This window comes from Syngnathus scovelli, chromosome 2 (genome assembly GCF_024217435.2).
Source record: "Syngnathus scovelli strain Florida chromosome 2, RoL_Ssco_1.2, whole genome shotgun sequence".
NCBI lineage: Eukaryota > Metazoa > Chordata > Actinopteri > Syngnathiformes > Syngnathidae > Syngnathus > Syngnathus scovelli.
This window is the reverse complement of record NC_090848.1, coordinates 8,913,051-8,929,117: the sequence shown is the minus strand read 5'-3', so window position 1 is coordinate 8,929,117 and position 16,067 is coordinate 8,913,051. Positions and strand designations below refer to the sequence as shown.

Genomic DNA, 16,067 nt, shown 5'->3' with positions numbered 1-16,067 from the left:
GAGTGACAATGGTACTCTCGCAGATGACTTCCCATCTCTGCTGATGGTTGAGTTAAGACTATACTTTCAGGGATCATTTCTATAGTCATTGACTTGAGAAATGGGTTTTCTAAGGTAAACGGTCCTGCCAACTACGATGATGAGTAAGGATATTCCTTCTTGAGCATTAAGCTGGCAGAAAATATTGGCTATGCCCAAAATTTTCTACCATTGATGTTTGTTCATTGCTTGTTAGCAAAGCATTGATGGAAGGGATATGTTCTGAGTAGTTAGTTATTGGTTAAAGCACAGTTTATATGTTGCATTTGAGTTTCGAAGTAGGATTTTAAGATTGGTTTTCTTGCCAGTTTGGCTTTGCAGTTCCAGTTAAGATTTCAAACCATCGTTTAAAGCCAGCATAAGTGTTTTAAATCAGGGTTAAGTTTTCAAGGCAAGTGAAGTCCGATTTCAAGACAGATTTAGTGTTCCGAAATAAAGGTTTAAAATAATAAATCAGTGCAAATCGGCTGAGGTTAAGAAGGGTCAACGCTTACTCGCATCAGGCACATATAGACACTAGGTGGTGCTCAAGCACCTCCCCTTTTCCTCTGCATAAAAAAAAAAAAAGCCCTTACAATTTAATTTTTATATATCACAAAAACTTCGGTTTAAATTCAATGTAGCTTCCCCTCACAGTATGCGACTTCCTCTCGCCTCTACTCCATACACTCAGTAAGCAGTAAACAAGTGCAGGTAGGACAAATATTTGATGGCAAAGGAAGTGGAGATTGTAATCTGTGAGTCATGCTCGCAACTGCAGTACCCTTAAAGAGCCGACAAATTCAACTTGAGAAGGGGAAGTGAGTTCAGTGTATCTCAAACCTACAGGAAGGTTTGACGGATGCTGACTTGAAAGGTCTTCAACGAGAACTCGGCCCTCTTTTATTTCTGACGCCTCTTTGACTCAAGCTGATGCAGTGGAAATCGGTTCGATGGGCCCGAGTGATTCAGAGCATCGTTCCTTGTGTTTGCGGCACGTGTAATCATGAGTGGCAACAACAAATTGCTAAATTCGGCCGTGATCAAGGCAGAGGTCAAGAGGTTCGAATCGCTCCACAGTGGCATCAACAGACTTTACAAGCAACTGGAAAGGGTTGAGGACTTGCAGCTGCGCTCAGGCCTGAAAGTTTATCTCCGCAGTATAGAAGGTAAGCCGCTCTTTTGCAGCCTTGGTATAAATAATTTTCTGGCCCACATGAATCAGTCGCCAAGGAGTTGCGCTGATATTTCTAGTTTTGTTTCATCATTAAAAAATACCAAGTAAACAACACCTTGATAAACAATTATTGGGAAATGATTTTGCAATCCACTTCAATCTAGATTTTGGTTTGTATAAATTGTATATTTGTATAAATAATTGATAGAATAATCAATTCTAAAAATATTTGATAGTTGCAGCCCTACAAAAAAAAAAAAAAAATCATGCAATGTATGGTCGGTGCTTCCCAGAACTTGAGTGGGTAATGCGAATACAACGCATTTGGCTTTGTGAGTTTGATTTGAAAATGTATGAGGTGTTGTGATGGATATCGTCTGCTGCATTTCCTGTTAGCCGTTAAGTCTTCCACCCAAAGTTTCATTTTTCTTCCCCGATGTGAGTAGTAGCGCTATGTTTGAATGCACTGAAGGCTGGCTGCAGCGATGAGCGGTCTACTTCCTGTCTGCCAGTGAGCAACCGCTCTCAAAGCCACTTCCGTTCACACAAATGGGCCTTTTCTTGCGACGTTGATGAGGTCTACCTCGTTTCCGCGCAACCTTCACTTCTCATCGCTTCTTGTTAAAATGACCTAAGCTCCCGCAGGCAATTTTTGCTTATATTGCCACTTTTCTGGTATCAAGTGATAGAAGTGATGTCAATGTCAGAAAATGTCAAATAAAACAGGAGATAAATCAGGTCATCTTCACTGAGGTCAAACAAATGAGCTTATTTTTATTTTAATCTACCGTATAACATTTGTAATATTTACTCCAAGGCCAATAAGCTGCCTTGGGGGTGTTTTGCTGAGCTTTGAGGTCTTTTTAGGTTCTGGCTCCTGTTGAAACAATTTCCCTCCATTTTTGTGTTTGACAACATTCAAGTGAATTTTTGTATAATTAGGCTGGAGCGTTGAGTCTGGATTGAGGATCAAAGCGAGCGGGGCCTTGATGTCGGAGTTCAGAGTTGACTGATGCTAAAAGGAGAGATGTCTCCTCGACAAAGCTGCTCCATGGAGTGAAATGAAGATGTGTTTGTGAGCACTTAACGTGTGCGAGAGAGGGCAAATGAAGGAGAAACGGGTGCTCACCCGGCGTGACTGCTGCCTTTGGCCATTGTTTGCTGAACAGCAGTCATGCTCTGGATTGTGACTCTATTTTAGGCTTCTGAATTTCATATTGGATGCTTATAAAACAATTTAGCGTGCTGTGGCCGCCATTGCTGTCTGTCCCCTTGAGCCAAAGGCAGTTGTTGGCTCTTTTGTATTCCGTGTGAGTGGTTATTGGGCGGACTGCGGGAGAGAAGGAGGGAGGAGCATGCAGGCAGAGCAGGTGGACAGTCTGATTGTGATTCTGCCATGTTGCGCGTATCCTCGGATGTCATATCAGAGCATTTTTGCGAGAGCAATTAACACGAAATTTTGTGGAGCAAGGTTTAAAGAGCTGGATGCATTCTTATTGTAGCAGCAGCTGCTTATGCTTGCTCATGTTCAAACACCCCGACTAAGAAACATAAATCCTCCTGTTGTTTTTGTCTTCTCTTTGTGTTGTGTATGTGATCAGAATTTATTTGTTAATCCTAACATGATCATAATGATTGATTTTACTGCACGGCAACAATATGACATCACAATCAAGTCTGATATTGCTTATGAATTGACGCCAGGAATGGTACTGAAAAATGACAAGTGCTGCTACTTTTGAGTGATGGGCTCCACGACGTAATGGATCCTTTTTAATCCCATGCCACACCCCGCCACCAAAAACGATGTTCTATTTTTGGCATGATCAAGGTAACACTGACAGAGGCGCAACCATGAATGTTATCTAATGGTGATTAGATCCTTAAAGGTCTAAGGATCCTTGTTTGGTCAGATATGAGGATGAGAAATTGCATGTTATTCCACATCTAAGTAAGTGTGTGATGACAGATAGTATTCTGTGGCCCAGCTATTGATGTCCAATATGTTCCCATCCTCCTGCTGAGACCAGAGCTTTCCCACTTCTGCTAATGAACACATGCCGTAGCAGGCAATACGCTACAGATCAATACACTCACAGAAAAGCTCACCCACAGACACGCACACACGTAGAGAAGCATTGTGAAGCGGCGTTACAGAATGTACCGACAGAGGAAGGAAGGACACGGAGGAGATGATTGTGCCACCATCGCCAGGAAGATTGTAACACCTTAGCAACAAACAAGCCAAGCCTCCCACTGAGGAGGAGCCACATGCACGAACGTATACACACACACGCACGCACACATATGCACGACGACAGACAGCTGAGGACAGATGGATGGTCCTGATAAAATTATTCCTCGGGAAAAAAAATCTTGAGTGCCCCCTTTCCCTCCTCCATCCTTTATTTGCATTCTTGGTTACCAGCCCCTCCTTTTTCCCACTGATATTTTCCACTGTCTCCAATTTCTCCGCTCATTTAGCACCCCCACCCCGCCCCCCCATAGACACCCCACCCCTGCCTCGGCGGCAAGCTGGGAGAAAGATGAAGGGGAGGAGGGGATAGGAGGGATGAGCAGTAAAGAGCAGAAAGCAAGCACAGTCTGCAAGAGAAATCGGCAAAGGAGCAGGATTGTGTGGATTGCAACAAGGAGGGGCATGCAGCTCTTTGCTCTTAGCGTGCCTCAGACTCGTCGGACCTGTGCTACGGCATCTCTGCTGCTCTAAGCTGTGACTCGCCTTGTCTCCTACGTCTTGTCATGCTCAACGCTTCATGCGCTCAAAGGACTCAGGCGACCGGGGAGACTACGAGAGGGGCGTGATGGCCAGACGCGCTCTGACTCCTTGGTTTACCTCCGTCAGGAATTCTTCTGGCATCTTCTCTCCATCCACCTCAGCCGTAGTCCATGTCCTTCCTGTCTGCCTGCCACACGTGAGGCTTGAGGAATGGCAATGAGAGCTCATGATCCAGATCCCTGGCTGCACTCTACCGTGCTTCTTTGAGGTGACCCTACTGAATATTTAAAGACTTCACCTTGTCACTTTACGGTTGCCATTGATCCCGTGTTGGATGACGTACGAGACGCAGAGCAGTTGTCGTCGTGAACGGAATCTTTATTCGCGCAGGAAAAGCCGTGGGGATGAGTAACACATCAGATGGAAGGTGCTAAAAATAAGGTCAATCGAAGTCCGACACGAATGAGGTATTGCGCACGTTAATGAAGATTTATCAGCTTCAGTCGCCACACGCAGGCAGCTTCCAGGACTAAAAGAGTTTCCGTGACTTGCGTGCCAAAGCGATGGAATGTGTAGATTCTCTGTGAGTTCAATTAAAACCCCAAACAAAGGATAAGAGAGATTTGGGGAATGGATGAAGCCAACAGTCCCTCTGCTGGCGTAAGGAGAAACTTGATCTCCTGTGCAAGTTTTTTGTCTCAGCTGCACCGTCGGATTCTTCCGGCAAACTGTCATTAGTTGACTTCCTAGCGTCTGCTTTGATTCATTTCCTGTCTGTCAACTGAAGCTGGACCCCATGAGCGACAGCGGCGCCCTGCAGCAACGTACCACCTACCTCATCTCCCTCACCTTGGTCAAGGTAGAGGCAGTGGAGGAGAATGGAGGGGAGGTCCAGAGCAGCGCCTCGGAGAGGGATGCCACAGCGAGATCGGGGAGCCAGTCAGCGGAGAGCCAGGGAGGAGAAAGAAAGGTGGAGACTGAAGCACAGAGTGAAGCTGGGGAAACTCAGGTCCAAACCTTGGGTGCTGAAGCTCCTGTTTTTGTCAAAGGGGTTAAATCACATGAAGTCAAAGAAGAAGGGAGGAAACCTCTGAGCAAGTTAAAAGATGACTCATCCTGCGCTGGTGATGCCCCCAGAACTATCTGTGAGAAACCACTGTGCAAACTTTCTATCCCCTTACAACCTGAGAGAGCCATGACTCCCAAGTCGACGGACACAGACGCAACTCAAGAAGAGAAGACGTATTGCGCCCCTGAAACAAAGCAACCTTGGCCTCCTTTTCTGCCCAATACACCTCCAACAGAGACCCTTGAACCTGTTCGTACCCCAACCAGAACCAGCCTGCCCATCCGTCCTGTAGGCCAGAGGCCCGTGAGTCTGCTCAAGTCTCACAGCAGCGTGGCCACCCGTGGCCGGGAGTCCAGGGAGGGTCGCGATCGCAGCCCGACCTCGGCACAGAGTCTGGATCGCAAGGACTGCCGAATGCCCACACGCTCCCCCGGCCCCTGCAGGGCCTCGTGGGCTGAGGCCAGCCGGACTGAAGTATGGAGGGACATGCGGGATGAGGTCCAAGCTGGGATACAGCTGGAGATTGGCGGCGGGGTGGCCGCAATGCTCAGAGACATGCCTCGCAAGGATAGACTCAAGTCAGGTTCAACCTCCCTACCTGCACCTGCTACCCAGGCAAGCAAAGCTCCACGTAAAGGCAAAAGTCGCACGCTGGACAACAGCGACCTGAACAGTCTTTCTGAAGACCTGGCGCTGAGCAGGGAGGCCCAGCAGGGCCAGCGGGGCGCCTCAAAGGATAGGAAGATGCTCAAATTCATCAGTGGCATTTTCACAAAGAGCAATTCCGCTTTGGCCGGGTCATCCACAACGACTGCTCCTGTCTTCATTCAGAGGGACTCCAGTGAGGAGGAAGGTAGGTGTCCACAAACGCACACTCCCACCTTTCATGATAAAGGAACTGGACACTGACGTACCTGTTTATCTGGGTGCGGTTGGTGTGTCTGCAGTATTCTCTGCGTGTATTTCGAACCAAACTGGGTGTCCTGAAATAAGCTTTTGTAAATGTGCAAATTCAGACTGATGACAGATGAACTTCTTTCATCTGAGAGCGCACGATCCAATCGTCTTGGACAGTCTTAATCTTATTCCCCTTTGAGCGTGGGCTGATTTCACGCCGCTGGAGGGATAATCTGCTTGCACACATAAAACCAGCGTTCCCAGCATAGCTCTAAATCACATAATGATTCCAAGGCGTGGTGGGGGCGGGGTCGCTGGTGGTCCAGATGGGTCTTTCTGCTTGGGGTGATTTTTAGCTCATAAAGATATAACGGTCGCATCGGCAAAAAGCACGAGGCAAAATACCCTTGCCCACGTCAAGAGGGCTATTAACAGCCAAGAGGGTTTCTTCTGAAGTCCGCCCACTTCATGTGCTGGAAATGTATTTCCCTCCCTCTGTCACGTTCACTTTCATTCAGTACCGTTTTATTTATCAATAGTATTCGAACATTGAGATATCGTTCACAGTTGTGGTTGTATAAGTGAGTGAGTGTGTCTGTTCATTCATTCATTGTGCATTCACACGGTTACACAGGCACATTGTGGATTCACTCAAGTCGTTAGACTACACACACACACACACGAGTACACACACGAGTACACACACGCAGTTTCACCCAGCTAGGGCAGGAGGAAGTGTTGCCATGGCAACCGGCAGGATGGCTGCTGCTGCTACAGAGGCAGAGTCTGATGAAACACAAGGGTGGAGGAGGAGGGCGATTTGTTGGTGTGTGTGAGCGACACAGGTTTGTCACAAAATCCCTCTCCAAAACAATGAAATGGGAAGATTGGTAGCGTTAAACGTCGACTGGTAAGCTACATGTGGCTGCTAAGTGGATCCCACACGGCTGGTTTGGGCCACAGAGCGTGGGTAATTGGCTTTCTGTGGAAATCTGGGCAGCGGAGCAATTGAAGAATCACAATGTCTGATCAGTTTTGGCTCGGGATGAAGGACAAAGATGAAGCCAAAGTCTATGAATATCTTTTTGCTCCATGCAAGTCGTAAAATGGTGATACCTGGAGCTTGGGCTGAACGATTTCAAGAAAACAATGCATCGCAATCTTTCTGACAGATTTCGATTCAATACGCAGTTTTCTTGAATCAAGCTTCAATGCAATTCATAATGTGCAGTAACATGAAAGAAAATGAGTCTTATTTGGACAGATATACTTTTAACAAACCTCAGACAGAAGGATCATCTTGGTGGACGATTTTGATAGTCGGGCATTTGACAGCCTCACTCTGCTTGTCTTTGTGTGTTTTCTCGTGAGAATAAATCTGACCAAAAATTCTGATTCTTCCTCGAATCAGTTTTTTTACGGCTGACTGTCCACTCACTTTATAGCCAGGGACCGGCTCTTTTCAATTTCTTCAATGTGCGCCATTTTTTTTACTGCTCCCAACTTCAATTGGGGCAATTTGGTCTTGCATCGCATAGAAAGGCGTCACGGATAGTCCAAACGCATTTGTGAGTTTGGAGCTGTTCAGACTGAGACTCAAATTCCAAATTTGATATGAAATGTCCAAATTTGATATGAAACTACCTTATGAATGTGGTTCCATGCAAAAATTGTGCTTTGTAACGCTGCAGACTACAAAATAGCCATCCAGTTTCAATGTAGATGTGCTAAATATTTTTGACTGGAAGTCTGAACGGAGACTTCTAACGTTTAGTGCCAGCGGTTGAGACAATGTCTGTGTATTGAGTCATTTTGAGGCCACAATTAATATACGCTGCATCTTGTACACTGATCTACTGACCCTTATCTGACCACAAATAACCAACTTTGGTTATTGTTGAGAGTTTTGGTCTCCTGGCACTTGTAGTGGTGTAGAGTTCCTCCTCAGGCTTTGTCAGTCCTTTCTCGCACGAAGGGGAATAAATTGGCTAACGAGCAATGTGGCAGCAGAGCTCTGGATCCCCCGTTGTGATAGAAAGGTTACATTCATTAATGCAGTTGGCCGGGCCACACGTGTGCTGATGACACCCAGTCAGGGAGCTCTGATTTATTGCTCACCGCGGGCTGTCCTGAAGGCTGCCCTTTAATGATCATGATGAGACTGATGAGGCCTTCGTCATGTCGCTGTTTTTGTCTCTCTGTCTGCAGTAAACATCGCCAACAGCCAGGAATGGAGCCTGGGCAGACCCATCCCAGAGCTGAGATTGGTGAGGCTGTATGCTGTTATAATAAAAATAAAAATAAAAATAAAAATAAAAATAAAAATAAAAATAAAAATAAAAATAAAAATAAAAATAAAAATAAAAATAAATAACCATACACACACACACACACAAAGTATATATTTTAATCAGCGTAAGCACATTTGCCATCCCTGAACAACGAACAGCGTCAATGTCAATAGTGTGAAGAAACTGGCTAATGAAAGCATACTGGCTGAGATGACAGTTGGAATGCAAGCGAGCAACAGATTGGGCGACAAAAAGGAAAAAACAAAAGAAGGAAAACGTTTGCAAACATAATAAAAACATTAAATGTACTCTAGCATTATTCTCTACTAGACTAAAAAAGTGTATTTGAGGTAACGGATTTGAACAGTGAAAGCAGTGGCTCATTTTTAATTTTCCACTCATTTCTCTCAGGGCATTCTGGGAAGTTTGAAAAGTGGCAAGTCGGCCCTGGTGACCAAATACATCACTGGCAGTTATGTTGCGCTTGAGAAACCCGACGGTAAGCGGAACCTGACTTTTAATAGCAACGTTTGAAGAACCCAAAACAAAGCAACCATTTTAACAGTTACACTGAAGAATTTAAATGACAATATGCTTTTCAAAACCATCACTGATAAAAAAAAAAAATCAAGTTGTGAAAATATGTTAATACATATTTCTTGAATTCTTGTGCAAAATCTTTGTGTAAGCTTTTCTTGTGACCAAAAGTGCAATATGCTTGTTTTTTTTAATCTTGTGTAGTCTGTAACAAGCCTCTCCAACACATTGCATAAGACAGGATGTGTCATGCTCTGAATATGCGATGGTGCTTGATGACTTGTCTCTGTCAGGTGGCAGGTATAAAAAGGAGGTGCTTGTGGACGGACAGAGTTATTTATTACTGATCCGAGAGGAAGCCGGGCCACCCGACGCGCAGGTTTGTGGACCGATACGCGGTGGTATGCGTGGTCCGTGATGGGCGCAATCTTCCTCATCTCGTTCTCTGCCTCCTTCAGTTCAGCGACTGGGTGGACGCAGTGATTCTGGTGTTCAGTCTGGAAAACGAAGGCAGCTTCCAGGAGCTCTACCAGCTCTACAGCCAGCTTGGCTCGCTGCGCGCGGACGTCCCCGTCATCGTTGTTGGCACTCAAGGTGAGAGCAGCGGTCCCATGACTCGTACTGGCAGAACAGGTTGAGAACGGCGGGGTGGACGTTAATATTCATGAGGCGAGTGCTTCCCGATTGTCAAGTGAGGGATCCTTTCGTCAATCGGGACGCATTTCCCTGGTGAGGGCAACCCCTGCTGATCCACTTGCTTTATTTATGATGTTTGTTGAGCCGTAAAAGTGGTTCTCTCCTTTGTCAGTCCGTTTGACTACATCAGGGAGGACATCACCCAACCAGACAAGAGTCTTCTCACTCTGATGTGTTACAGTAAATAATTTTTTGGGGGAAATGCCAATATCTTTGTGTTTAGATAAAATCAGCAGCAGCAACCCACGTGTGATCGAGGACCAAAGAGCCCGCCAGTTGTGTATCGACGTGCGTCACTCGCTCTTCTACGAGACCTGCGCCACCTACGGTTTCAATGTCGATCGAGTATTCTTGGAGGGTGAGCATAGGATGAGAAGCGACTGAGTCATCACCACCAAAAGATTCACCTGCTTCTCTTCTCCAGCTGCCCAGAAAATTGTCGCCCAGAAGAAACAGGCGGCGCTGCAGGCCTGCAAGTCTCTCCCCAACTCTCCCAGTCACTCCGGAAGTTCCACGCCTGGCTCGGCCTCCTTCCCTGGACAGGTTGGAAATCCCCATGGCGCTGTGTCCTGCCCACTCATTTTTTGTGGTTACCCAAACTGCTTAAACCCACAAGTGGTCAATCTTTGACAACTAGTTTGAACCCTATGTCAGTATCACAGAGTGGTGATCTATTTTTAGAACTGGCCTACTGGCTGTTCATGTGGTCCTTGGGGATGACCAGTTACCATTGAAGGATTGGTCTCTCTCACATCACCTTCCTGTTGTCTAAGACTTTGCTTCTTTGACGCAGGAGTTGTTTTACATTTCACATTCAGCGTCTTCATTCTCATCATGTCATCACCCGCCGCACCTTGTGACCTTTCCTCTCAGGTCACTAATGGCGTTAGTAGCGGCTACGCTTGCTCCCTCCCCTCCACCCCCATGCTCGGTCACAGAGAGCTGAGGGTGGCGCACGGGGAGGGAGGCGGCAGCTCTCGTTCCCTGAAGAGCATCCCTCGAAGACCCTCGCTCTTCAAGGTCAGTTGTGTTAGCGCCCGCTGCCATCTCACAACTTTGTCGTCATTTCATGCCACCACTTGTTCCACTTGTTGTCCAGTTGGCATGTTTTGAGTACGTCACGCATACTCCCCCTATTGTTGGGCTTTTCTTGCAGAACCGGGACTCTGAAAGGAGAGTTGCTGATGCCAAAGGAGACACGAGCGGCACTCGGCCCATCCCCATCAAACAGGTAGGAGCCAACCAAAATAAAATTCACAATAAAAAAAAGCGGAAGAAAATGTTTGCTTTCATATTCCATATTTCTCAATTTAGGACTTTAAATTGTCATTCAGTGTGATTTGGAAAGTTTGTCTATACATGTGTGCGATTGGCTGGTGACCAATCCAGGATGTACTTCACCTCTTGTACCCCAGCAAAATGGATGGATGAAAAGTGAAAAATGCCAGATTTTTTTCTTTTCAATTTGCATTTGAAATGACAAAAGCAGATGAAATCACGATGTCACGTTGGCTTTTCTATTAATAACGTCCTTTGTGCTGTTGCTGCGGGACAGCTTTCACTGAAGAGATTGCCTACTTTAGCTTGTTGTGTTTCCACAGAGCATCCTGTGGAAAAGAAGTGGCAGCTCTCTGAACAAGGAGTGGAAGAAGAAATACGTCACTCTATCCAAAAACGGAACGCTGTGCTACCACTCCAGCTCCAGCGTAAGAAGACACCATCGATAACAGAGCATCGACATTTCTCTCATGTTTAACTTCACCTTTAATACGTTTTCCGTACACGGCTTTGCAGTTAGATTACAGTTTTGAAGCTTCATTGCTGAAACACAGCAAAGAACAAATGAAGCGGATGAGTAAGATGTTGTGGATTTCAGGACTACATGCAGAATGTGCACGGGAAGGAAATCGATCTTCTGCGCGTGACCGTGAAGGTCCCGGGAAAACGTCCTCCGAGAGCCGTGGCGCCCGTGCCCTCGCCTGTCCCTCCCGCCTCATCTGGCGTCAACGGGCTCAGTAAAGAGCTGGCAGCTGCCGAGAGCACCAGTACAGGTAGCAAACAGCCAAAAGCATCCCAGAACCTGTAAATCCTAATTTGAGAAGCCCTGTTGTAGATGTATGTCTAAATAGAATTTCTTTCTGTCTGTCAGTCCCTCAGTTGTGTCCTTCCACCCTTTCTGTGCTCGATGACCGCTCTGCCGGAGGAGAGCGAGGCCTTCAGCGCTGCGTCTCGTCTTTGTCCACCAAAGCACAAAGCGTCGGTACGAACTCATTCCAAAGCCGCACTTAAGTAGAAGTACAAATACAATGAATATAAATGTATATATTTTTGTGATTCGAGATGACTCACTGGAAAACTTGTTCCACAGTTAATATGACCTAGAATTGAAAAGAAATGCATTCACGCTATTTATAAAATTTGGCGAGGTCGCCAAGAGAGGATAGGCAGCAAGCTTGGGAGGTTGAATAAAGCCTATATTGACAACGTAAATAGTAGAAAGTACATACAGTAATCTATTTTCAAAGGTTAAGAGTACAAGAAAAATGTCTTCAGAGTAGTATTGCAAATTGATCTGTGATTTGATTGCCTTTGCCTAAACTGTTAGATGCCCTTGAGGGGGCATCCGGACCATTTTCTGGAAAAGATGCTGGCCAATCCTCTCCCATGAGTGACCGCAAGAAGAACAGGAGGAAGAAAAGCATGAATCAAAAAGGGGACACGGTCGTCGGGCAGGCCGAAGGTAATAATAAAGCTCTCGATGTTGTCCTTTTGCATAAAGTGACAAAAATCTCACTGCTGATGGAATGTTCTGCGAGTTTCACACATGTTCTCTGAATTGTCTTTAGTTGTGATTGTGCGTTTGTCTCTACTATGTGCCTTGCAATTGGTTACTCCAGGTTGTACCTGACACCTTGATCCAAAGTCAGTTGCAGCCAAAAATGAATCTTCTCTGCCTTGAATTAATCCTTGAATTAAATGTGACTTTCTCTGAACATGTTTTCTCGGGCTATTTTTAACATCTGCGCTTTCTTTCTTTGCTTTGTCTTCTGCTTCTCTGTGCTTGTCTCTCGCTCTGCAGCCAAGCGCAAAATGTGGAAGTTAAAGAGCTTTGGTAGCTTGAGAAACATTAACAGGACAGGTAACATTTGCGCTCACATTTGACTGACATTTTCATCGCCAATCCCGATCGTCTTCATTTGTCTCGTTTGTCACAGCAATGTGGGCTTTCTTGCCTCCGTTTGATGTCAGCATGCCAGGAAGCTCGCTCAAAATGGATGACCGAGGCAATCGCGATCGCATTATTTGTCTTTCAGATGAAGAAAACGCCGACTTCATCGTGGTGTCGTTTAACGGACAGACGTGGCACTTTGAGGCTCCCAGTCTGGAGGAGAGGGACTCGTGGGTGTCGGCCATCGAGAGTCAAATCTTGGCCAGCCTGCAATCGTGTGAGAGTGGCAGAAACAAGGTGACTTAATTGAAAGGGGAAATGAGCACAATATGTACAAACCGGAAACGATTCTCTCGAGACCCATCCTGTGAGGTTTTCAAGATACGAGCGGTGAATTTTGTGCTTTGACTTGTGAGCGGAAACATTAGCTACGAATACTGTACACAACAAGCGGCAGTTGGGCAGATGAGAGGCATCAAGCTGTAGTTGTTATTTTCATAGCATTTGCACTGTTGTGAAAGTGTGTCTGTGTTTGTAGGCACGACGCAGCAGCCAGAGCGAGGCAGTAGCATTGCAGGCCATCCGTAACACCAAAGGCAACAACCTGTGTGTGGACTGTGAAGCCCCAAGTAAGTGCTGGCGTGCATCTCGAGCTGCAATGCCATTGCCCGCTTGAATCCAACATTTAGTAAGATAAATTCATGCTTGATTGGAATTCATATTGAATGCATTTTATTTTATGGTAAAAATATGAGAAAACGAGGAAGCGCACGTAGCACTTTTTAAAAATCACAACTTTGATGTTGTTCCCTCCCCGAAGACCCCACTTGGGCTAGTCTCAACCTGGGCGCGCTGATTTGCATCGAGTGCTCAGGAATCCATCGGAATCTGGGCACCCACCTGTCTCGGGTGCGCTCGCTGGACCTGGACGACTGGCCCGGAGAGCTCACGCAAGTGCTGTCCGCTATTGGGAACTACACGGCCAACAGCATCTGGGAGGGTCGCACTCTTGGAAGGGCCAAGCCCACCCCCAATGCTTCACGGTGGGTTCACGCTCAGAATATTTTCCGGGGGAGGAAAGGCTGATTTGGAAATTACATTTGTAACCCGCTGTATTCTATGTCTGTGAGTTCTTTATTGTTTTGTTTTTTTAAAGCGAGGAGAGAGAGTCGTGGATTCGTGCCAAGTACGAACAGCGGGCGTTTGTGCCGCCACTCCAGCCGCGTGCGGATGATAATATGCCAGCACGGCTGCTTTCGGCGGTGACCGAACGAGACCTGGCGCGCCTCCTGCTGCTGCTCGCCCACAGCAGCAAGGAGGTCATCAACGCTCAGCCGCCCCCCGCGGGCACGGCCCTGCACGCTGCCTGTCAGCTCGGCGACGTGGTCATGACGCAACTGCTCATCTGGGTGCGTTTCTTCTTCTCGTATCGAACAAGTGCTCTCGTAGCAAATACGGTTGAATTCAGAACTTGTTGGTGTTGTTGTGGTGTGACTGTATCATTTCTCCACCTGCAGTACGGAATCGATGTGAAAGCGAGGGACCACCAAGGCCAAACGGCCATGATGATAGCCAGAAAAGGCGGAAGCAAAGGCTGCATTGATATTTTGCTCCAACACGGCTGCTCCAATGAGACTTCCCCCGCCGTCTCCACACCCGTCCTCTCCCGCCGCTCCAGCACCGCCAGCCTGGGTCGAAGCAGCCCCAGGAAAAACGTTCCGTAGCCTGGCCGTGGACGCTGACCTCCCCATGACCGCCGGAGTTTGGGAACCGTTGTCAAACTTTTAACACACTTGAGTGATTGAGTATTATGCAGAGGTGGGGGACGCTAGTCACATGACTTGACACAAGTCAGATTTATCTCACCAATTTTAGGACTTGCGACGATCTTGGTTAAAAATGATGAAAAGCTCAACTTTGACTCTACTTGACCTAGACTTGAACTGCGTGTTTACATTGGAAGATGCACAAATTTATGATATTGTGTCACTTGTTTTGCTCTTGAAAGGAAATTTATTTGTGCGTGTGCGTGTGTGTGTGTTCCACACCAACTTGGCACTCTCGTGAGCTATGATGACGCCACTTCATGACGCTGGTGTCATGTTTATTTGAGAAGACAATAAAGCAATAAATTTAAAATTCCAAGATAAGAAACATAAAAGCTATTACAACGTAAAAATAAGTTAGCTCTGTTAACCCCACAGTTTAGCCTTCTGATAGTTAGTCAAAAAAAGCTTCATGTCCATTTATTGTCAAATTAAGAAGGCTGTAAAGAAATAGACAACGCTGGCACTGATTTTGGAAGAATAAAAAACAATGTGAATGTGTTAGCACAGTAGCTACCAAGCCAGGTACAGGTGACTAATGTGCTAATATTTCTTGTGACTGAGCATTATTGTTGGACTTGTTTAATCCAATTCGTGACTTGCTCGAAATTTAGTGAGGACTTCACTTGAGTCGCTTTATATTTGCCTGAGTAACCTGGGACTTGCTTAAAACTCAAAGGCTAAAACTTGTGATGTTTGTATGACTTGCACATTTGTGACTTCCTCCCACCTCTGGTTTAAATCAAATGTCTCGGAAGACTGAGCAACATATCTAACCATTTGAAGCAAGCAATATTCATTCCATGTATAATATCGGGGAGCTGCCGACTTCAGTAGACTCTTTGTAGCGGACTTGTGTTCGACTTCCTCCAGAACAAGTGCAATAATACGGCAGGCGGTGTGTGCTCGTGCTGAGGAGACGATCTGTTCATGTATTCATGTCAGCGTTTCTTCCATTGTTTTAACAAATAAGAGCAAAGCTACGAGATGTCTGCCTGTTGTGTGCCTGTTGCCTCCCTTTGACGGTGGCCTTGGCCTTGAGAAGCGCCCGAGGTCATTTGGTAGTTCTTCTCCAAGACGGAATACTTGGGAAAACATGAAATGTGTCAATATATGTTTCTGTTACTGCTCCAACATAAGGTGTTTTAATATGCTGTAATTAAACCTATACTACATTCTCTGTAACAAAGACACAATGGAAACCAATCAATCAGTTTTGTAAATGATTTCTTAAATGCTCTTTTTAAAAGGCACCTGTTCTTTTTTTCATTGTCTTCATAATTTTATGACAACATCCATGTTATGTAATAAAATGTCATTTGGGATAATGACTGAAGGTGAGGAGAAGCGATTCCATGATTGATATCCTGTTCCTGTTGTGTAGGTCTACTCCATGAGTTTACTGTTACGAATGAAGCGTATGTTATTTCTGACACTTGGTGGGTCGTGCGAATCCCAGTATTAAATAAACTTTTTTTAAAATGTTGTTTTGTGTTGATAACTCCTTTACCTTTTACTGAATTTGTGTAATGGCGCCAGACTGAATAACTACATTGGCTCAGGATGACTCATATCGGCCCTCTGAAAAAAAGGGAGAGAGAGAGAGATAGAGAGAGATAGAGAGAGACTGCTATATTTTTTGGTTACATT

At 45.8% G+C, this 16,067-nt stretch overlaps 1 protein-coding gene and 1 non-coding gene across 6 annotated transcripts; both read left to right on the top strand.

The window, feature by feature from the left end:
- Window positions 1-54: 54 nt before the first annotated feature.
- Window positions 55-270, top strand: LOC125989521 (small nucleolar RNA U3). Its single transcript, XR_007488698.1, has one exon. It is a non-coding gene; the product is annotated as a small nucleolar RNA U3 (small nucleolar RNA).
- Window positions 271-755: 485 nt separating this feature from the next.
- On the top strand, window positions 756-15,903 carry agap2 (ArfGAP with GTPase domain, ankyrin repeat and PH domain 2). 5 transcript variants are annotated; one of them, XM_049753095.2, is made up of 19 exons: window positions 756-1,187; window positions 8,107-8,165; window positions 8,601-8,688; window positions 9,020-9,105; window positions 9,185-9,320; window positions 9,646-9,780; window positions 9,847-9,965; window positions 10,296-10,442; window positions 10,579-10,653; window positions 11,024-11,128; window positions 11,299-11,473; window positions 11,572-11,682; window positions 12,028-12,162; window positions 12,502-12,561; window positions 12,737-12,888; window positions 13,130-13,220; window positions 13,412-13,634; window positions 13,748-14,000; window positions 14,109-15,903. In XM_049753095.2, the coding sequence occupies exons 1-19, from the start codon at window positions 1,025-1,027 to the stop codon at window positions 14,313-14,315; spliced, it is 2,520 nt and encodes an 839-aa protein (XP_049609052.1). In that variant the 5' UTR covers window positions 756-1,024; the 3' UTR covers window positions 14,316-15,903. The 5 variants fall into 5 exon arrangements, with proteins under 5 accessions (XP_049609052.1, XP_049609053.1, XP_049609048.1 ...); XM_049753091.2 differs by lacking the exon at window positions 756-1,187 and adding an exon at window positions 1,504-5,854; XM_049753096.2 differs by lacking the exon at window positions 12,502-12,561 and having other exon boundaries at window positions 758-1,187.
- Window positions 15,904-16,067: the final 164 nt, after the last annotated feature.